This window comes from Carex rostrata, chromosome 19 (genome assembly GCF_964058835.1).
Source record: "Carex rostrata chromosome 19, lpCarRost1.2, whole genome shotgun sequence".
In the NCBI taxonomy this organism is placed as follows: Eukaryota; Viridiplantae; Streptophyta; class Magnoliopsida; order Poales; family Cyperaceae; genus Carex; species Carex rostrata.
Genome location: NC_135936.1, coordinates 3,778,545 through 3,799,779, shown reverse-complemented (window position 1 = coordinate 3,799,779; position 21,235 = coordinate 3,778,545). Strand labels below are relative to the sequence as shown.

The window sequence follows — 21,235 nt, the reverse complement described above, 5'->3', positions numbered from 1 at the left end:
TTTCGAAAAAAAATTCAAAATCCTACCCCTATTTTAATATTTTTTTATTTTTTTTCTATTAATAAAAAAAATCGGCCATAGTGAATTAACAATCCTACTCCATTGCGTTGACCAATATCGCATGCACTCAACTAAACAATCATTTTTGGAGAAATAAAGATAGCCCATTAAATAATAAAAGAAATTGTGTAATATTTACAATCTGCTCTGAAAGATTTTAGTAAGTTAAATTATTTCACCATATGATGGATAACTTTTACAATCTGCACCATTTTTCGTTCAATGGATAAAGAGCACGAAAAGGCCCAATTGTTGTTGCTATAATTCAGTCCCATTGTTTATTAATGAATATAAGTTTTGAAAATTAGAAATTATTTAACGTGGAAAAGAAGGTTTTCTTCGTAAAAACGTGACAACGAAGTAATTTACATGAGAGTATCTTTTTGGTTGTATTGTTGTGGGTTCTACTTTTCTATTAACTATTTTAGTTCATGATAGAATCGCTAATAATGTGATACATATTTGCGTGTAATGAGTGGATTTTATTTTAAGGATTGTATCACTAATAATATAATGAATAATTATACTAATTTTCTCACTCATGTCTCCCCATTTATCCCCACACCCTCTCTCTCATTTTTTTCCTTAACTGTCATTAATCCTCCAAAATATTCCGTTCATAATTTTCATTTATTCCCGCATTAAATTATATTGTCATTTAATAATAATCCCTGTATTAATTATAATTTTCTTTAATAACAATCCCCGCTAATAAATATTTATTTGTTTATTGATGTTCAAAAAAATATTGATCATTATTGCTGACAAGTATTTATCACAATGTCTAAGAAGTATTTACCATTATCTCTGACATGATGATACTTTGATTTGATTAAACATTACTTATTAACAAGTTCAAGAACAAAGTTTAAGAAAGTATTTATAATTGTTTCTGATAAGTATTTATCATTGATTCTGAGAAGTATTTATCATTGTCTTTGACGTACATATGTTTTACTGAAAATTATAATTATGTCTGAGAAGTATTTTTTCATGTAACATAAAGTATTTATCATTATGCTTGAGAAGTATTTATCGTTGATATTTTACTAAAAGTTGCAGTTATATCTGAGAAGTATTTATCTATGTAACATAAAATATTTGTCATTATACCTGAAAAACATTTATTATTGATGTTTTACTGAAAGTTGCAATTATGTTTGAGAAATATTTATCCATGTAACATAAAAATATTTATTATTATGTCTGAGAAGTATTTATCATTGGGTGAAGGAATTGTTTATTTAATGGTCCCCAGTTGTGCGGGGACAATCCAAAAAAAAGGAAATTTTGTGCGGGGATAATTGACAAGTATTTATGAGGGGATTGTTTATTTAATGGTCCTCAGTTATGCGGGGACGATTCAAAAAAAAAAAAAAATTTTGTGCGGGGACAATTGATGGATTGATTTATTCTTTTATAAATAAAGATCATTGCATAAAGATTAATACTTTGCAAATTCAAGATAAATACTTTGATGCTTCATGTTAAATATTAACAGTTTACTAAATGCTTATTAATAAATGAGCGGTCCCCTCATGATTTTTTTGGCAGTTTGTGCGGGGATAAAGGTGCGGAAATTGTTATCAGGATCCTAATATAATACAACTCTTAAAAATAATCATGTTACATTATCTCTTTTTTAAAGCCAAGCGGTTAAAATTGATGAAAAATCATATTGAAATTAACTTATAAACCTTCTTTTTGGCTCTTGAACTTATAAAAACCTAATTTCAAAATTCCAAAATTTTGTATAAAAACACTTTACTCTAGATTAGCTTGAATGATTTGAATTCGTTAAAAGTCAATCTGATAAATTTTAAAATTAAACTCAGCAAGAAACATGATAAGCTTAAAAAATCTATAATACTACTCATAATAGTATAAATCATTTTCCATCATATCAAAGTTATCCATTAATCGAAAAATAGGGCACTTCAGATGTAGGAACTATTATAACTTACCGAATTTTTTCAGAGCAAATTGTAAATGTTACATAATTTTAAATTCTTATGTGGAGGGCTATCTTTCTTTCTCCAAAAATATATTCTTTATTTAACTATAGTCGAGTGCATGCCATATCAATGATGGCAATGTTTTATGTATGTTCTAAATTTGCTACGTTAAGTCCGGGGGTATTAAAGTGATTTAAAGGCTAGTTAACACGGCAAACAGTAGGGCTTGTTTGAAGTTGAGCCCATTACATAGCCCAATCCATGTCCATCAGGCATCAGCCTATACGAGAAAAGAAATATTTGTTTGTAGTTAAGCCCAATCCATATCCACGCCGACCCGAAAGAAACCCGATAAGAGATCATCTCACGACATTACTAGGGTTTGCATATATAAACCCTTTATAAGACGAGTCTCGTTCTCTTTGAAGTCTCTTTGCGCCGCCGCCTGTTTATACCGAGAGAGGGAGAGAGGAAGAGAGAGAGAGAGGAGGAGAGAAGAGATCGAAAATGGCGGATTCAAAAGCTGTGACGCTCCGTACACGCAAGTTCATGACAAACCGTCTCCTCTCAAGGAGGCAATTCGTAAGTCGCCTTGATCAAATCCGCTTATGATTTTTGGTCATGTAAGAGGCATACGTTTTTAGATCTGATTGATTGATTTGTTTTGTCATGTTGACTTGTTTGTATAGGTTATTGATGTTCTTCATCCTGGTCGTGCCAACGTATCCAAGGTACACATCCAGACTACTAGTTTTCTCGTACATTTCGCAAATTTAGACATGAATGAATCCTTTAGTACTGTGATAAACGGTTATTGTTGAAAATTACTTTTGAAATTCATGCTCTCATGCAACTTAGGCAGAGTATTATGATCCACTGTTCATCGCAACAACCGACCTGTACAACAGCATCTTACCCTCATACTGATTCTAGTATAGTACTGAAATAATCAACTTAAAGTAGTGTACTTCAGTTGTTTTATGGGAACAATGTACCTTTTATGCAGTTTGAATTTCAAATTCTGGTCTCAGATAGTGTTGTTTCTTAGAAAAAGCATAAATTGATTATTTTTAGGACTACTGATGTCACTTTTATTTAGAAATAAATTTTGTTGCCTTTTTTAATTGTTTTGATGAATGGGGTAGGTGGAGTTGAAGGAGAAATTGGCTGGCCTGTATGAGGTCAAGGATCCCAACTGTATCTTTGTTTTCAAGTTCCGCACACATTTTGGAGGTGGCAAATCTACTGGGTTTGGTCTCATTTATGATAATCTCGATTCAGCCAAGAAACACGAACCCAAGTACCGGCTCATCAGGGTGGGTTTGTTTATTTATCCCTCATTTTCTTGTCAGTCCAAAAACTTGTGATAATCCACAGATTCTTTGTTTTTAGTCTCAAGTTAATTCTGCATCAGCTGGTATTTAGTTATCTTCAGCATTGACCAAATTTAAAAAAGAATTTATATATACAATTTTTTTGATGAGATCTGTCTTAGATTTCAGATTTGAACTGTTTCATATTTCCTTTTCTTAATTTATAATCTGTAATAGTTTTCTTATCTGCATTGAACAATCCTGTTCCGTCTAATAGTTGTTTCCAGTTTTGATTTATATGTAATTGTGCAAACAATAATTTGTTCTGTGGAAAGACCGGTTTTTATATTACATTTTTGTAACACTAAATCAGTACTTCTCGGTGCAGAGTTTAATCTTGAGCTCAAGGTTTAAGCTCGTTTACATAGCATTATTTGCCATGTTTCCTAACATAGTTTTACATTGTGTAATGTAGAATGGATTGGCCACTAAGGTAGAGAGGTCTAGGAAACAGATGAAGGAAAGGAAGAACAGAGCCAAGAAGATTCGTGGTGTTAAGAAGGTATGCACATGATTCTACATTTTCCTTGGCTTTTCAGTTTATTGTAGAAATGTTATTGCATCAACTATTGTTGTAGTGATGCAAATCACCACTGTCATGGATCACCACCATCACATGTATTGTTAATGCCAAGATAGTATTTGGACCGTCTGGTGCATTCTGTGTGGAGCATTTCTGTATTGATAATGTTCATACTAGAACATTAATTTGTGGCTATAAATCTTCTATTTAATGGTTCTTTGCTGATTGTTTTACAGACAAAGGCTGGTGATGCGGCCAAGGCAGGCAAGAAGAAATGAAGAGGGAACAGTTCAATCCTCTACTGTTCTTTTCTTGTTTTTCTTTCTGTTTTACTCGGTATTGGAACTGTTCTTGTTGAGCAATGGCATATTTGTTAATCAGTGTCAGTTAATTCTAGGGGATTTTGGCTTTGTGATTTTGTATGAGGATGAGTTTAGAATTTTGCCTGGGTACTCCCATATGAAGTTATTTAATTTTTGCTTCATGTTTTTGTCTTAAAAAGTTGTGGCTAGATCAGGATATTGCTGTTGTATCCTGAATTGAAATGTTTTTCATGTGTTCAACTAGGAAGCTTAAACCTTAAAATTCTCTTGTTGAATCTTATGAAGTTTATCTTAAAATGGTGCTCTTGGTTTGGTATAAGACTCGATTAAGTTCATAATAGAGGGAAGAAGCCAGCTAAGCCGGGCTATGAAAAAATTCCTTGTGAAGTTGTTTAATTTTTGCCTTGTCTTAAAAGTTGTGGCAAGAACAGTATATTGCTGTTGTACCCTGAATTGAAATGTTTTTCATGTGTTCAGCTAGGAAGCTTAAACCTTAAAATTCCCTTGTTGAATCTTATTAAGGTAATCCTAAAATGGTGCTCTTTGGTTTGGTATAAGACTCGACTAAGTTCATTGAGGGCAGAAGCCAGCTAAGCTGGGCTATGAAAAAATTCCATACCGAAGCATCTGTTTTATATGTTTTCCTATCGAGCTGCATGTTCATGAAATTACAGAAGGGTAATAATAAGAAGAGGGCATCTGTTTTATATGTTTTCCTATCGAGTTGCATGTTCATGAAATTTCAGAAGGGTAATAATAAGAAGAGGAGGGTTCAAATGCCTCCATTATGTCTTCATCTCTCTTCATCATTTTCAAAGTTCAAACAGTCGATTCAAACTGCTCAATCTAACCTCCATACTAAAATATGTTTGGTGACCAAATTTTATATTTTTAGAAATTTTTTTACTATTAGATAGGTACAAAATCAGTAAATCTAAACCATCTAAAAACAGTATTTTTGTATGGAGGTTAGGTTGAGCGGTTCGGATCGACTGTTTGAACTTTGAAAATGATGGAGACACAAAAACATGGAGGCATTTGAACCCTCCTCTAATAAGAATTAGCTTAGAGATTGTGTCTGCCTTAAAAAGGAAAAGTTCCTTGCCAGTATAATATGACTAAAAAGTTAACTTCAATATGTACGGGATACTTGTTTAAGATCTACATAATAAATAAATACCAGATCAAATAAGCTGGCCAACATTACATGCCACAAGATCAGTACAGAAACTAAACTCATAAAGCAAGCTTCAGATGTAATCAAATATCACAGCAACCAAGTCGGATTTCAAATGTGGGTTATTATGTACCATCTGCTACGTACCATGTGGCACGAACTGGTTATATAGTATGGCACTCCTTGATGGTGGCATTATTTAGATTACTAACTTGCAATATTGAATAACCAATCATTTTACAACAAAATATATAAATCAATCACTGATCCAATTGAAGTACCTTGCTGGAATTGACTCAACATACAACTGTTAACAACAGCAGGTTCAGTAGTTAATGGCGCGTCCCTAGAGACAATACCAAGCATGGAGAAATTTGGAGGAAGACAACATTAGAGGCATGGTCCCATCATGACTTTGCAGTTTAGGGCTATTATGATGAGGGTTTACAATGCCATTTGAATTTGAAACCATTAAATCAGTTTCATAAATAAGTAAATAAATAAAAGAAAGTTGCAGACAAAGAAAGGACAAAAATATTGGAATTTCCTCACTTGTAAGAAAAACACTACAACAATATGCCAGCTAAATTAGCTAATCCGTCAACGCAATTTCCTCGCTTGTAAGAAATCCAAAAACCTGTTTTAGATTTCCTCTAGAGGGTCGTGCATTTATTGCAAAATTACAAATAAATACTAGCCTCTTCCTCATCTCCCATTTTGTTATACTTTTCTGTTTGAATGACTCACCACCATCAAAATTCCCTGACACAGAAAAAGAAAGAGTTGTTGAATTTGTCTTCTTCAGTAAATGAGACACAATAAAAACAATATGCTGTCTTTGATATATCATTAAACTAAGTTCTCTGTTGGTTATGTGAAAGGATCTATAAAAATATATTTAATTTGAACTATTGTGAAAGAGCAAGGGAAGAAATACCTGATTCATCAAACAAGCAAGTCAATATGGCAAGACAAACACATATACTGATATCTTCTCCTGCACATTTACATATCACATTCAAGTATCTATGCAACTGAATAGAGAGACATAGACATCATATGTCCAAATCAAACACAAAAAGTAACTAATATCAACCACAGAAAGTAACTCAACAATACAGTTCAACGTACCACTTTGACAACAAATCAACATCCTCTTTCCTCCCAGTAAATGTGATTTTGCAAAGTTGACAGCAGAAGGAAGACTTCTATATAGGGAAAACCGGTCTATCTTTGAACTCTGCCCACAAAAGAAGCAAAATGTACTTTATATTAATTATGACTGAATAAAACATACAACTTTAATGCAACAAATATTACTCATGACATACCATTATCGGTAAATTAAGGTAACCATCAGATGATACATTAATTGAGATCTTTGCGCCAGCATCACAGTTCAAAATACAATCAAAATCAACTGACTTATCTGAAACTGAGAAGGAAAACAAGAAGTTAGAAAAATCTCACAAGTTATTAATTATGCCATGTATAATAAAAAATCATCTTAAACATAGGCACACCATCTAAAATTGACGCCACAGCAACACAGGTTGAACCAATCCAAAATACACCTTTCCCATCAGCCAAATTAGTCTCATTTTTAAGATAAACCTCTGAGGAATCGTTAACTCGAATACCTAATTCCTCAGCTGGCATGGATTTTGTCACACAAACCTTCACTTGAGGAAAATATTCACCTCTCTGTGCACGATACACTCTATCTTTCTCTACAATCTCAGACACCATTCTATTACAAGCCTCGGGCCCAGAATCAACAATAGTAAATGCATTTTTCCAGAATAAATCTGGCGTCAGGCCACGGGCCCAGCTCTCTTCATCATCTCCTGCACCAGGTATGTACCGCCAGCTGAACTCAGCCTGTACCAATTGTTTCACTAGCCCATCTTGACCTGATGCTGAGATCAATATAACAGGTGTGAAATCCCAGGACTGGTATGAGGGGACTTCATTTAGCCATATAAGGGTGTTTTGGGAAATCCACAAAGGACGCAAGGGCTTTTTCAGATAATGCACAAGGGAAGATATGTCAGCTCCACAAGACTTGAATTGGTCAATCCATTGGGGCAAACGAGATTCGATGGAAGCCTTTTCTGTTTGTGGGATCCACAAAGGGAGGTGCAATGAAGTGTCCCAATCAGAATTTGTCTGCCAAATGGAAATTAACGCAGCAAGTTTAAATTTTTAATCAAAAACCAAATATTCTAGGATCAAACTCAACAAGGTTAAAAAATTTAAGCCAATTTAAACGTGTAGAGGGGAGCTATTACAGAATACATGTAGTATGGCTAGTGTCAGTTCCATACTAATGAACAGCTTCTTGTAAGTTTAAAGTGGAACATGCAAAACAATTCTGAAGGTAAGAACAGAAAGCTTACTGATTGGCCTTCCCGCTGCAGATGATTGTAAATACCTCGATTCAAAACACAACACCAAATGGGAATAGTCTTAGACATACTATCAGGAAATCTCTTCCCTTTCCTCGTGGAATCCACTATAATACACCCTCCTCTCTGCCCTACCACAAAAGAGGTTTCATTTGAAACATTGCATTAAAGATGTTTCATTTTTCATCAAAGTTCAATTAAAAATCATGTAAAATGTTAAAACTCTGGAAGCTACTGGGGTTTATAGTCATGGTGGAGGGTTAACAATTCTTAAATGGAAATGAGATAATTAACTTGAAGAGAAAATACCAAGTACTTGTAGTTATGCGAAAAGAGGGGTCTTTGTAGAATATTCTACCAAGGAGGTCACCCAACTACACAAGAGTTCCAATTTCTCCGCTCAACTTTAATTTATTCTCCCACTATTACTGAACTTACAGCTTGGTCCCAAAAAAAAAGTTTACCATTTAATTTAAAATTCAAATAACCAATGAGCTATGAATTGATTGTCAAAACAATTTTGATCTATTCAACTAAATGATTTGTGCAATTTTTTTATTAATAAAAAACCTATGTTTTGGTCTTAAATAGAGTGGATCAAATTAAATTTGTAATTTGCAGGTAAGTTGAATCTTCAACAGCAGTAAAACCACCCTAAATAAAATACCAAAGTTGAGTGATCAGAGTGAAACATGGAGCACAGTTTTAGCGTTTTAGGCAAAACCAACCCCAAAAAAGGTCAGTAAATTTTGGTAAAATGCAATAAACATTCAATGGTTTATCTTAAAATAATGCCAATACAGGAAACATCCAGTGTGAGGACAAACCAGAGAGAATAGCGAGATGGAGATTGAGACGAGCGGTGCTGAAGGACCAGTTGTTCTGGTGGCCATCCGTCGATTTGAAGTAACACGTTCCATCAAAGCGCGGCGCGTACCAGAGGCCGCAGCGGAGGTTGGCGACAAGCGGGAGGTCGGGCCATAAGCCTCTGATCTCAGCTACGAACGCCGAGTCCTCGTAGATAGAGCGCAAGGAGTTGTAGAGAGAGGAGGTTTCCCTCTTCTTTATCTTTCTCGCCGCTTTGTTTATGCTTAGATTTAGCATGTCATCGGAGAACTCCATTGTTAAGGGAATTCTACGCGATTTGGCTTGAACCTTTGGAGGGGAGGACGAAGAAAGCACAAATCGGAAAGATAACCCGTTCGATTAAAACTAACGGTTTAGATTAGATGAAAGTTCTCTTAAAAAAATAATCTAATTTGAAACGAATTTTTATTTTTATCAAACGGCAGCCGACACAAATTTACTTTGAGTCCATTTCCAGACCTGTATTAGTAAATTCCCCTTAAATAGTTTATTGACTTGTTATATTAGTTACGATCAAACCTTATGTTCCCAGCAGACGTTCTGGTAATTCTATATGTTACTGCAGAGATATGTCTACTTCAGCGTCTTCAGCATTCCCGAATTTTTTATAAATATCCAAAAATAATAATTAAATTTCAAAATCTACCGAAACAACAATTTTTTTTTTTTTTTTTTTTGCAGAAATTCATCTAAAACTCCAAAAAAAATGCGGTTTTGAAATTAAAAAACCAGCTGTTAAAAAAAAAGCAAATTTTTTTTGCGGTTTTAGAATTCCAAAACCAGAGATTTAAAAAAAACAAACCGCAAAAATTCAAAAAAAAAATTCCGGTTTCAATTTTTTTATTTAAAAAAAAATTTCCGGTTTCAATTTTTTTTTTCAATTTTTAGATTTTATTTATTTAAATAGAAATATTAATAATTTATTTATTTTTTGATTTGAAATATTATAAATATTTAATATATTTCTTTAAAAATAGATGGAATACTATATAAGTTGATTTATTAGAGAAACTACTACAAATAATCCGGATCAACATTTTTCATGTTTGATTTTTTGCAGCTGTAAGAAAAATTAATATATTTCTTTTTATGTTATTGAAAAAAAAATAAAAATGCTTGGATTCTGAGTTATTGGTCCCGGTTTAAAAGTCACTTCTAGGTAATAGAAAAAATATTGTGATCCTTTTAGTACATTTAATTTATAAAAAGTTGTATATATTATGAGAATTATTTTTAATAACAATCATTAAATAACTTAAATTTTTTTTTTTTTCAAAAATAGATACAACTTTTTAGAAATTAAATGTACTAGAAGGATGACAATATTTTATGTATTTACTTAGAAATGACTTTTGAATCAGGATCAATAATTGAGAATCTACACATTTTTTTTTCCAATAACACAAAGAAATATATTAATTTTTCTTACAACCGCAAAAAATCCGGCATGAAAAATATTGATCCGAGTTATTTGTAGTAGTCTTTCTAATAAATCATATTATATAGTATTCCATCTATTTTCAAATAAATATATTAAATATTTCTAATATTTCAAAACAAAAAAGAAATAAATTATAAATATTTCTATTTAAATAAAAAAAATCTGAAAAATGAAAAAAAAAATTGAAACCTTAATTTTTTTTTTTGTGATTTTAGACTAAATTACTACAATTTTTTTTTTGCGGTTTGAATAAATTTTGAAATCCGGTGCAACTTTGGTTAATTTTTAAATTTTTTTTTTCATATTTATAAAAAATTCGGTCAGCATTCTGTGACCTAGGTAACATTGATAGTATTTCTCATTTTATTATCCTTTATTGTTCCTTTGTTCACAACCTAAAATGCAGCATCCCTGTCTCTGATATTATTTCACCATTTCCTATACATTCAAAAGGAAATACAGGAACTTGAACTCGCTGAACTAACTAGAGGATGCATCTTTATGACTTATGAACGAAGAAAGCCTCTAATTTTTTATACCTGCATTTTTTTCTAAGCGACTGAGCTTTCTGTTAAAAAGTATAGTTACTGACTGTATCTAGAATTTGATCCTACCATACAATGCATGCTTTGTAACAATTGCAGAACTTGATGCATATTATCGTCCTATCTTTGAAAAGTTTATTCCACTTCAAAATGATGCTAATTTTGGTTTGAGTTCATCTAGTGGTAAATATTCTACTACTTCTATGTAAAAGTTTAACCATTGAGTTTGGATATCAGGAAGTTTAATCAACCTAGGAGAGAGACATACCCAGAAGAAAGAAGAAACTAAGAGTGGGAGGGAGAAAGCGTGAGGGAGGAAGAAGCGATTGTGAGCAGGAGGTAGAGAGCGTGAGAGAGGAAGAAGAGATCGGGGGTGGGAGGGAGAGAGCAGGTGGAGCAACAAAAGAGAGGAGAATGGGTTAATTTCCCTTCACATGCTGATGGTACATTAACGGAAGCACTCTGGTAAGCGGAGATTGAACTGATGACACACATCTTAATGCAATATTGAACGATTTAGATACCCATCAAACTGATTAATTTTAGAGAATTAAAGTAAGCATCAAAAGAACACAAGACTCCCCAAACCTCCCTCCCTTCTTTTATTTTATCGAATATTTTGTATATATTACATGAGAATTCTGGTATACTAATATAGATGAGGAGATTAGTAATCAGGCAACAATCTGCCATATTACTTCATTCCCTTTCTAAAGATTTATTTATATATTTTACAATAAGATACAAGGCAAAAAATAAAAATTCTGCTCCAGCTTGCTATATTTGGCTGAGTGCCCCACCTTCCATCTTTGTCTGGCATAGATTTCCTGTGGCACTCCAACACTCCCCCTCAAGTTGGTATGTACAGATCTGTCATGGCCAACTTGCTTAGTATGCCATGGAATATCTTGCTCGAGGTTGCCTTAGTGAGAATGTCTGCAAGTTGTTCTTCTGACTTCACATATATCAGTCGGATTATCTTTGCTTCGATGTTTTCACGGAGATAATGTATGTTAACCCCAACATGTTTGGTTCGATCATGTTGAACTGGGTTGTGTGAGATATCAATTGCTGCCTTGTTGTCACAAAATAAGTCCATCTCTTTATTAGGTGGGAAACCAAGTTCTGTCATTAGCTTCTTGAGCCACATGAGTTCACAAATTCCTTTAACCACCCCTTTTAGTTCGGATTCAGCACTTGACAGAGCAACAGTGTTCTGCTTCTTACTTCTCCAAGTAACCAGGTTCCCTCCTACGAAAGTAAAATATCCAGATGTTGACCTTCTGTCAGTAACATTCCCTGCCCAGTCAGCATCTGTATATCCCATCACATCTAAATGTCCATTCCTTAGGAATTGAATTCCTTTCCCTGGAGTTCCCTTCAAATACCTTATTATTCTCATGACAGTCTCCATGTGTTCTTCACTTGGATTATGCATAAACTGACTTACCAGGCTTACTACATAAGCAATGTCCGGTCTAGTATGTGATAGATATATTAACTTCCCTACTAGCCTTTGATATCTTTCTCTGTTTGCGGGTACTTGATCTAGATGTTCTCCCAGCTTAAGATTTTGGACTAATGGCGTGTCCGCTGGCTTGCAATCAAGCATCCCAACCTCTGCTAGTAAATCGAGAATATATTTTCTTTGAGAGAGAGTAATACCTTGTTTTGACCTCATTACCTCAATACCAAGAAAGTACTTAAGTCCTCCTAAGTTCTTCATTTCAAACTCTCTTGAGAGTCTCTCCTCAAGTCTCTTTATTTCGTCCCTGTCATCACCTGTAATTATCATATCATCCACATATATTATCAACACAGTTAGTTTCCCTTGCCTTTTCTTAAAGAATAGAGTGTGATCAGAATCACTCTGTTCAAACTCGTAATTTTTCATAGCATTACAGAATCGACCAAACCATGCTCGAGGTGACTGTTTGAGACCATACAGTGCCTTATGCAACTGGCACACTACCGGTCGATGTCCCATGTTTACATACCCGGGAGGTGGATCCATGTAGATTTCCTCCTTTAAGTTGCCATGTAAGAAAGCATTATTTACATCAAATTGATGTAACGGCCAATCTAGATTTGCTGCAAGGGATAACAAAACTCGAATAGTATTAAGTTTAGCAACTGGAGAGAAGGTTTCCTGAAAGTCAATACCATAGGTTTGTGTGAAGCCCTTTGCAACTAATCTTGCTTTATATCTCTCAACTTCACCATTTGCACCAAACTTTATTGTATAAACCCATTTACACCCAACTGGTTTTTTCCCTTTTGGTAATTCTACTAAGGACCAAGTTCTATTTTTGTTTAATGCTTCCATTTCTAAGTCCATGGCTTGTACCCATTTAGGATCTTTTAAGGCTTCTTCCACATTTTTTGGTACTTCTAGAGACAACATTTTTTCACTAAAGTCTTTCAAAGGCTGAACCAAATTTTTTGTACTCACATAATTTGCTATTGGGTATTTAGTCACAACACTTGATCCATCTTCCGGAACATACCGATTTGGTGGTTTTCCTCTATTTTTTCTTGGTGGTAGAGTATAGTTAGAGGTACTTACCTGTGGATGATCCTCAGGAGATCCCGGCCCTTGTGGTATTTGGTCCATTTGTATCATTTCTTCGGCTGTATTTATCCACACTCGTCTACTCTCTCCTCGTTTAAACACCTTTTGTTGCATATTCGGATCAAACTCAATCTCCTGCATAACCTGTGGACCCGAATCAGACCCGACCCAAGTTGAATCAGACCCGATCTGTTGATTTGGATCAGACCCGACCAGATACTGTTCATCAGACCCGACCGGGTTTGGACTGATCAGGTTTGGTCTATGGTTAATTTGATCAGGTTCAGGTTGTTCAGTGGCTAATGGACTGATCAGGTTTGGATTATGGTTCGGGTTTGAATATTGTAAAGTATGCATAACCTGCTCAGAATATTCGCTCTCATTCACACTCTCCCCCTGAGGCGAATATGTAGGATAAAAAGGTTCAGTTTCAAGAAATGTCACGTCCATGGTAACATACCATTTTTTCTCAACCGGGTCATAGCACTTGTAGCCCTTTTTATGTAACCCAATACCTAAGAACACACATTTAATTGCATGAGGCTCTATTTTAGATCTTTGGTGTTTTAAAATATGGACAAAGGTAACACACCCGAATATTTTTGGAGGTAAGCTTTGGACCGAAGGTATTGCAACAAAGTTTTGAAGAGTTTTTAGTGGAGTTTGAAAGTTATTTGCTTTTGTGGGTAACCGGTTAATCACATAGACAGCCATACTAACAGCACTATCCCAAAAAATGTTCGGCACTTTATATTCAAACAACAAAGCCCTTGCTGTTTCAAGTATATGTCTATTTTTCCTCTCAGCTACCCCGTTCTGTTGTGGTGTTCCGACACAGGACGTCTCATGAATTATTCCCTTTTCACCAAAAAATTCTCTAAGAACCCCATTCACAAGTTCACCCCCATTATCACTTCTAAAAAATTTAATTCCTTTGCCATATTGGTTCTGTATCATATTGTAAAATCCTTTAAAAACCTCAGACACTTCATCCTTTTTTTTCAATAAATATGCCCAAGTCATTCGAGTACAATCATCAATAAATAGAACAAACCATTTATACCCACACATTGAAGTTACCGGGGATGGTCCCCAAACATCAGAATGAATAAGATCAAAATGAGCAATACTTTTATTACTACTAGTTGGATACGAAGCACGATGGCCTTTTGCTTTTATGCAAGTTTCACAAGAGAACATAGAATTTTTAAAACCAGAAAAAAAAGAGGGTAACAATTTTTCCATATAGCCGAAAGAGGGATGTCCTAACCGTCTGTGCCACATCCAGATCAGTTTCTCTGAACTTGAGCCCCCAATTGCTACATTTGCTTTTCCAACTTTCAAATCTTCTAAATGATACAAACGATCTTTCTTAATACCATGGCCAATGATCTCCTTCGTGAGGATATCCTGAAATACACAATAATTAGGAAACATAAGAACCACACAATTTAATTCCTCGGTTAACTGACCAACGGATAGGAGTTTAGTAGACAAGGATGACACCAACAGTGCATTATTAAGACTAAGGGAATTTGACAGATGCACATCTCCTGTGCTTTCCACTGGATATTCCATTCCATTAGCATTTAAAATCCCATATCGTATAGGTTTTCTCAAGTTTATTAAATCATTTTTTGAAAAAGTCATGTGGTTAGTTGCCCCAGAATCAATGACCCAATCATTTAAATATTTTTCAGATGATAAGTTCATACCTTGACCCGCTTGTTTACCTGTTGTTTTTGTTTCTGAAACAAAACCTGCATTGCCATAATTTTCTGCTCGAATCAGATGCACCTGACCCGAACCAGATGCAGCCTCCTGCTGATTGCTGCCTTGGTGCGCTGGTAGAACAAGGCTCGGTTCTGCCCAGTTCGGCCCTGTTTTCTGCTGGCTCGTCTGGTTGGAGTTCAATCCGCCAGAAATGTTCAGATTTGGGCTCGGACTGGTTGCTGCCAAATTTGCCTTTCCCTTCGCCTTTTCTCCTTGTTGCTTCATCCTCTTCTCATGGTACCACTCAGGATATCCAATAAGTTTGAAGCATCCTTCTTTCACGTGTCCCATTCCACCACAGTGACTGCATTTCAGTTTAGCCTTGTCTTGTTTATACTGATATTTATTCAAACCAGAATTTACCTCAAAGCGCTTGTATCCTTGTGACATCATGGCCATGGAGATGCCTATACCTTCTTCTCCTTTCAGCATAACCCCTTGCCGTGAAGTCTCTCTCCGGACTATTGCATATGCTTGTTCTACCGAAGGGAAGGATGCCATCTGCAGGATGACAGCTCTCACGTTGTCTAGCCGGTCATCTAAGCCATCTAGGAAAATATAGACCCGAGATTCTTGAACAAACTCATTGAACTTCGAGATATCTTCAGCATGAACCATAGGGTTGGGACGACGATAGTCAATCTCACGCCATAATCCTTGGAGTTCATGGTAGTACTCCTCTACAGTTTTACCCGACTGTTTAAGTCGAGTTACTCTCTTGTTCAGATTGTACACCTGGGCCTTGTCGTTTCCATCATAAAATGTCGTGGCAATTGCGTCCCACACTTCTTTTGCAGTTGGATACCGAATGAACGTGTTATGTAATTTTGGTTCTAAGGAGTTAATTAGCCACCCTTTGACTACTGCATCATCCATATCCCACCTCTGAAACAGTGGATCAGTCGGTAGTGGTGGAGAAGGGTTGCCGGTGATATGTTTCATTTTGTCACGACCTTTCACATATAGCCTCACTGCTTGTGACCAAAGGGTATAGTTTGTGTCATCTAACTTTGTGGAGATTGGATTTGGGTGTATTGGGGCCTCGGTTACTGTTGCAGCAGGTAAGGTGATTGTTTGTGGTTGCTGTAGAGAGATGATTTGATTCTGTTGTAAGGTTAAGAGTTGGGTCAGTTTTTCTAGAAGTGCGGTGGTTTTCGCTGCTTCTGAGATTTCTTCAGACATGGTTCTGTTTTTTGTTTTCTGGTTACAAGAGAAAAGATTTTTTAGGTTTTGGAAAGGAAGATTAGAGAGAGTTTTTAGAAGTTGTATCGTATGAAGGAACCTCTGATGCCTCCCAAGATTGAACTAAGCTCTGATACCATGATTAATTTTAGAGAATTAAAGTAAGCATCAAAAGAACACAAGACTCCCCAAACCTCCCTCCCTTCTTTTATTTTAATCGAATATTTTGTATATATTGCATGAGAATTCTGGTATACTAATATAGATGAGGAGATTAGTAATCAGGCAACAATCTGCCATATTACTTCATTCCCTTTCTAAAGATTTATTTATATATTTTACAATAACATACAAGGCAATAAATAAAAATTCTGCTCCAGCTTGCTATATTCGGCTGAGTGCCCCACCTTCCATCTTTGTCTGGCATAGATTTCCTGAGCAGCCAAGCCCATGTAAATAAATAAAGCTTAGTTTCCTTATTTAACGTTTTGAAACTGGAACAACATGCACAGAAAAATCAACAGTCTCCTCGCCTTCTCCAACTATTGTAACCACTTCCAATTCTCCTTCTCCACTTTTCTTTTGCTCCCGCAAAAGACGCGCCACCTCATATTCGCCACGTAGAGCATATCCCTGCGGGTTCTTTTTTTCACAGTGAACCAAGCACCTCAGCACCTCTTTCATCGATGGTCTTGATGGTGGCAACTTTGCTGTGCAAACCAAACCTAATCTGAACACCTGAGCTACTTGATCTGTATAAATTGGATCGTGTAAATGCTCATCAATGGCATCAATCAATCTATCTCTCTCTTGAAAACGGTGCCAAGCCCAATCTGCCAAGAAGGGGTGCTCTTCATCTCCTCCATTGGCTCTTCTACCCGTCGTCAGCTCCAGAAGGACCACACCAAAGCTGTACACATCTACCTTCTGATTTATTTTTCGTAGGTATTCACATTCTACAAAAGAGAGAAAAAGAAGAAGAGGAGATTCATATTATATTAGAATTTGGGAGAATTAAGGTTGGCATGTTAAAATCATGAAAGAGAGAGATCTTACCTGGGGCCATGTATCCGTAAGAACCTGCTATTGCTGAAACAGTCTCAGGCTCACCAGCCTTAAGTAACACACGAGCCAACCCAAAATCAGCAATTTTAGCTTTGAACTGTGGATCAAGCAAGATATTACTGGACTTGACATCTCTGTGCACAACAGGAGGTGAGCAATCATGGTGCATGTGGCACAATCCACTTGGTTTAGGTTCTGATCAACAATCCGGATCTAAACTCAAAGTTTGAGTTCGGAGGATCCGGACTCGTGTATCACGTTTGACAAGCTACCGTTGCTTGCGTTCATAGTGCATTAGCAAATGCAACAGGAATGAAGCCTGATTCGTTTTTCATTGTTAATTGCAAGCCCAGCAACTTTTGGGCTCTTTTTTCTCCCAGGGATTTGATTTGAGGCCCGGTTCTTTTACAAGGAACGGGCTGTTATCTTATTATTCAATAGCTAATAAATTGCACAGTTAAATAGGGAAACCATACGGTCCATACCACTTAGCACCTGACAAGGTGCGACCAAGAAGAAGAGAAATTAAAATAGTAGGTATGTTACGTTAGATAATTTAATTCTTAAAACTAATATTTTTTTCATGCTCTTCTATACTAATTAAGCATTTTGAAAAAAATAAATTATCAATTCCCTCAAATTTTCAAAATAGAAAATTTATTTTAGGAAATTGTTAAAACTTTAATATTTTTCTTCAATACATATTTCTTAACTAAAACAATATAACCTGAAATAGCCCAATACAGCAGCCCCTTTGGGGCTTAAAAGCTGCAACTGTTTCTTAACTATCAAAACTCGTACAAGGTACAAATACAAATTAATGAATTAGATATTTAATAGTACAGTCAAGCCCATGTAAAAAATATACAAAATAAAGCTTAGTTGCTTATTTACCGTTTTGAAATTGGAACTATATGCACAGAAAAATCAACAGTCTCCCCGTCTTCTCCAGCCATTGTAACCGTTTCCAATTCTCTTTCTCCACTTTTCTTTTCCTCCCGGAAAAGACGCGCCACCTCATATTCACCGCGTAGAGGATATTCCTGTGGGTTCTTTCCTTCACAGTGAATCAAGCACCTCAGCACCTCTTTCATCGACGGTCTTGATGGCGGCAACTTCGCTGTGCAAACCAAACCTAATCTGAACACCTGAGCTACTTGATCCATATAAATTGGATCACGTATATGCTTATCTATGGCATCAATCAATCTATCTCTCTCTTGAAAACGGTGCCAAGCCCAATCTGCCAAGAAGGGGTGCTCTTCATCTCCTCCACTGGCTCTTCTACCGGTCGTCAGCTCCAGAAGGACCACACCAAAGCTGTACACATCTACCTTCTGATTTATTTTTCTTAGGTATTCACATTCTACAAAAAAAAAGAAAAAAAAGAAAGAGAGAGATTCATATTACATTAGAACTTGGGAGAATTAAGGTTGGCATGTTAAAATTGTGAAAGAGAGAGATCTTACCCGGGGCCATATATCCGTAAGAACCTGCTATTGCTGAAACAGTCTCAGGCTCACCAGCCTTAAGTAACACACGAGCCAGCCCAAAATCAGCAATTTTAGCTTTGAACTGTGGATCAAGCAAGATATTACTGGACTTGACATCTCTGTGCACGACAGGAGGAGAACAATCATGGTGCATGTGGCACAATCCTCTTGCTGCACCAACAGCAATTTGTAGCCTCGTCTGCCAATCCAACGGCATCCATTTACTCATCCTCCCCCTCCCGTGAAGCCACCGATCTAAGCTGCTGTTTTCCATGTACTCATACACCACTAACTTAGTTTGTGTGCCTGCAATGCAACACAATAATTTCACAATGTTGACATGCCTCATAGTTCCAAGGATTTGGACCTCCGCTTGAAATTGCTTCTCTAGCTTTGCTTCTGGTCTTTGACCACTCCATATCTTTTTAACAGCTAAAGTTCCATGGGTGGAGTTTCTGAGGTTGATCTTATAAACTGTCCCCGAACCACCACGCCCAATCAGGTTCTCCTCTGCAAGCCCATTGAGGACGTCGAACTCCGTGAAATCCAAAGACGAGAAGGGAGTTAGCTTCCATGATTCATGATCAAGGTAATCCTTTATCATTTTACGATATTTTCTTGCTATGAAAAGGCCACTGAAAGCTGTTCCTATGAAAGCAGCACATCCAACAACCACGAATGCAATAGCCACCTTCGAGAGTCTCTTAGATCGGTTCAGGATGTCCATATCATGGGAATAGTTGGGTTCATCAGGGGAATTAGGTGCATTGCCTGATTTGTTACACAAGGGGAGATCAAGCACATTTTTGGCTGATGTGCAGAGACCAGGATTTGACAGAAAGCTCTGAGCATATGGCTCTACATTGAAAGCACTGGGAACCATGCCTGTTAGTTGGTTCACTGATACGTTTAGGAACACAAGCGTCAGATTAACGAGCTCTACAGGTATTGATCCGGAGAGGTAGTTTTCAGAAAGGTCAAGGGTAGTTAGCATCTGGAGAAGCCCTATTGTTGGAGGGATTGAATTGAAGAGTTGGTTGTGGCTAAGATTGAGTACTGTCAGGAAGCCTAAATCCAAAATTTTATATGGAATGGAACCTGTAATCTGGTTGTTGCCAAGGGACAGCTCAGTTAATTGTGGAAAGTTCGTAAATGTTGATGGGAGTTTGCCATTTAATAAGTTGTTTGATGCCTTAAAAACTTGAAGTTGGTTAGGAAAGGATGGAATTTCACCTGTAAAATGATTATTATATATTTCAAGCCGAGTGAGGTTCTGGGGCAGCTTTTTAGGGAGTATACCAGTGAACTCGTTGTCCTGGATCATCATCGTAGTAAGATTAGCGTTTGACCAAATTTTTGATGGAAACTCTCCAGAAAATCTATTTTTGTACAATTGGATGTTATTTAGCGTGTAGCAATCTGCAAGGGATGCCGGTATCTCACCAGTAAAATTGTTATTTGACATCGATATTGACTCAAGAGTATTCCCTGAGCAAAGATGAGGTGGCAATTGACCCGATAGTCTGTTATCAAATACTTCGAGATTCCAAAGTCTCGAATAGTTCCCTAAACTTTCGGGTAATACTCCAGTAAGGTTGTTATTAAACAAGCGAATGTCAATTAGCTTTGGCAGAAACCCAATGCTTGTTGGTATTTCGCCGCTAAGAAAATTGTAGTACAAGAAAAGTATCGACAGATTTTTGAAAACACCAAACCTATCAGGTATTGAACCTGTCAGTTTGTTTTCTGACAAATCTAGTTCAGATAAACCAAGGCAACGAATAGGACCCGTGAAACTGATCCCTGTGAGTTCATTTGAGTACAAGTATAGGCTATTCAGTTTCTCTAGGGACCAAATCCAACTGGGTATAGAACCATTTATTTGGTTCATCGCCAAATCCAAGTGCTCAAGCTCAGTAAGATTTGACAGTGTAATCGGAATTTCACCGATTGTGTTTGTATGTGCCGTGAATAAATATTTGAGTCTAGTCAAGTTGCCAAAGTCATGTGGTATCTGGGTCGGAAGGAAAGGATTCCAGGCAAGAGTGAAGTACTCTAAGTTGAACAAATTTGCAATCTCTCGTGGATAGGTACCATTAAAATTGTTATTATCCAAGGCGAGCTCCTTTAATCCCAGTAAACGACCAATGGAAGCCGGTATATCGCCGGTGAAATTATTTCCTGACAGATCAAGATAAGTAATAGAAGAAAGCAACTTATCTATGTCTGACGGAAGAACGCCAACAAAGTAGTTCTGGGATATATTTAAGTATTGTAGGGAAGAGCAATTGTAGAGGAACTCGGGGAAGGTGCTGAGAAGTTCGTTGTTGGAGAGGTCAAGGCGAGAGAGGTTCTTCAAAAGGCATATGGAATCAGGGATTGGTTTGTTTAGGTTTTGGTTTACGAGGTTGATTTCTGTAACGAAGCCTTTGGTGCAGGAAATACCATTCCAGCTGCAGTGGTCGCCTGAAGTCGAGT

The 21,235-nt window shown here is 36.4% G+C and overlaps 4 protein-coding genes across 5 annotated transcripts; 1 reads left to right on the top strand and 3 right to left on the bottom strand.

The window, feature by feature from the left end:
- The first annotated feature begins 2,401 nt into the window (after positions 1 to 2,401).
- LOC144571312 (small ribosomal subunit protein eS24z-like) lies at positions 2,402 to 4,395 on the top strand. The gene is made up of 5 exons (XM_078320562.1): positions 2,402 to 2,597; positions 2,705 to 2,746; positions 3,161 to 3,331; positions 3,804 to 3,890; positions 4,148 to 4,395. The coding sequence occupies exons 1-5, from the start codon at positions 2,523 to 2,525 to the stop codon at positions 4,187 to 4,189; spliced, it is 417 nt and encodes a 138-aa protein (XP_078176688.1). The 5' UTR covers positions 2,402 to 2,522; the 3' UTR covers positions 4,190 to 4,395.
- Positions 4,396 to 5,801: 1,406 nt separating this feature from the next.
- On the bottom strand, positions 5,802 to 9,062 carry LOC144571850 (initiator tRNA phosphoribosyl transferase family protein). Of its 2 annotated transcripts, none has more exons than XM_078321233.1 (7): positions 8,647 to 9,062; positions 7,811 to 7,950; positions 6,935 to 7,580; positions 6,743 to 6,846; positions 6,543 to 6,651; positions 6,349 to 6,408; positions 5,802 to 6,173 (listed from the first exon to the last, which is right to left on the bottom strand). In XM_078321233.1, exons 1-7 carry the CDS (start codon positions 8,939 to 8,941, stop codon positions 6,004 to 6,006), a joined length of 1,524 nt encoding a protein of 507 aa, XP_078177359.1. In that variant the 5' UTR covers positions 8,942 to 9,062; the 3' UTR covers positions 5,802 to 6,003. The 2 variants fall into 2 exon arrangements, with proteins under 2 accessions (XP_078177359.1, XP_078177361.1); XM_078321235.1 differs by having other exon boundaries at positions 7,811 to 7,945; positions 8,647 to 8,999.
- A 7,590-nt stretch (positions 9,063 to 16,652) lies between these two features.
- LOC144571607 (MDIS1-interacting receptor like kinase 1-like) lies at positions 16,653 to 17,449 on the bottom strand. Its single transcript, XM_078320956.1, has 2 exons — positions 17,256 to 17,449; positions 16,653 to 17,155 (listed from the first exon to the last, which is right to left on the bottom strand). Exons 1-2 carry the CDS (start codon positions 17,431 to 17,433, stop codon positions 16,680 to 16,682), a joined length of 654 nt encoding a protein of 217 aa, XP_078177082.1. The 5' UTR covers positions 17,434 to 17,449; the 3' UTR covers positions 16,653 to 16,679.
- A 606-nt stretch (positions 17,450 to 18,055) lies between these two features.
- On the bottom strand, positions 18,056 to 20,781 carry LOC144571606 (uncharacterized). Its single transcript, XM_078320955.1, has 2 exons — positions 18,734 to 20,781; positions 18,056 to 18,630 (listed from the first exon to the last, which is right to left on the bottom strand). The coding sequence occupies exons 1-2, from the start codon at positions 20,646 to 20,648 to the stop codon at positions 18,155 to 18,157; spliced, it is 2,391 nt and encodes a 796-aa protein (XP_078177081.1). The 5' UTR covers positions 20,649 to 20,781; the 3' UTR covers positions 18,056 to 18,154.
- Positions 20,782 to 21,235: the final 454 nt, after the last annotated feature.

Coding starts and splice junctions, on each gene's coding strand:
- LOC144571312 (XM_078320562.1), top strand. CDS start 2,523: ATGGCGGATTCAAAAGCTGTGACGCTCCGTACACGCAAGTTCATGACA. Junction 2,747..3,160: donor GTCGTGCCAACGTATCCAAG/GTACACATCCAG, acceptor TGAATGGGGTAG/GTGGAGTTGAAGGAGAAATT. Junction 3,332..3,803: donor CCAAGTACCGGCTCATCAGG/GTGGGTTTGTTT, acceptor TGTGTAATGTAG/AATGGATTGGCCACTAAGGT.
- LOC144571850 (XM_078321233.1), bottom strand. CDS start 8,941: ATGGAGTTCTCCGATGACATGCTAAATCTAAGCATAAACAAAGCGGCG. Junction 7,951..8,646: donor CCATCTCGCTATTCTCTCTG/GTTTGTCCTCAC, acceptor CTTTTGTGGTAG/GGCAGAGAGGAGGGTGTATT. Junction 7,581..7,810: donor TGCAGCGGGAAGGCCAATCA/GTAAGCTTTCTG, acceptor TCCATTTGGCAG/ACAAATTCTGATTGGGACAC.
- LOC144571607 (XM_078320956.1), bottom strand. CDS start 17,433: ATGCACCATGATTGCTCACCTCCTGTTGTGCACAGAGATGTCAAGTCC. Junction 17,156..17,255: donor TTACGGATACATGGCCCCAG/GTAAGATCTCTC, acceptor TCTCTTTTGTAG/AATGTGAATACCTACGAAAA.
- LOC144571606 (XM_078320955.1), bottom strand. CDS start 20,648: ATGAACCAAATAAATGGTTCTATACCCAGTTGGATTTGGTCCCTAGAG. Junction 18,631..18,733: donor TTACGGATATATGGCCCCGG/GTAAGATCTCTC, acceptor TTTTTTTTGTAG/AATGTGAATACCTAAGAAAA.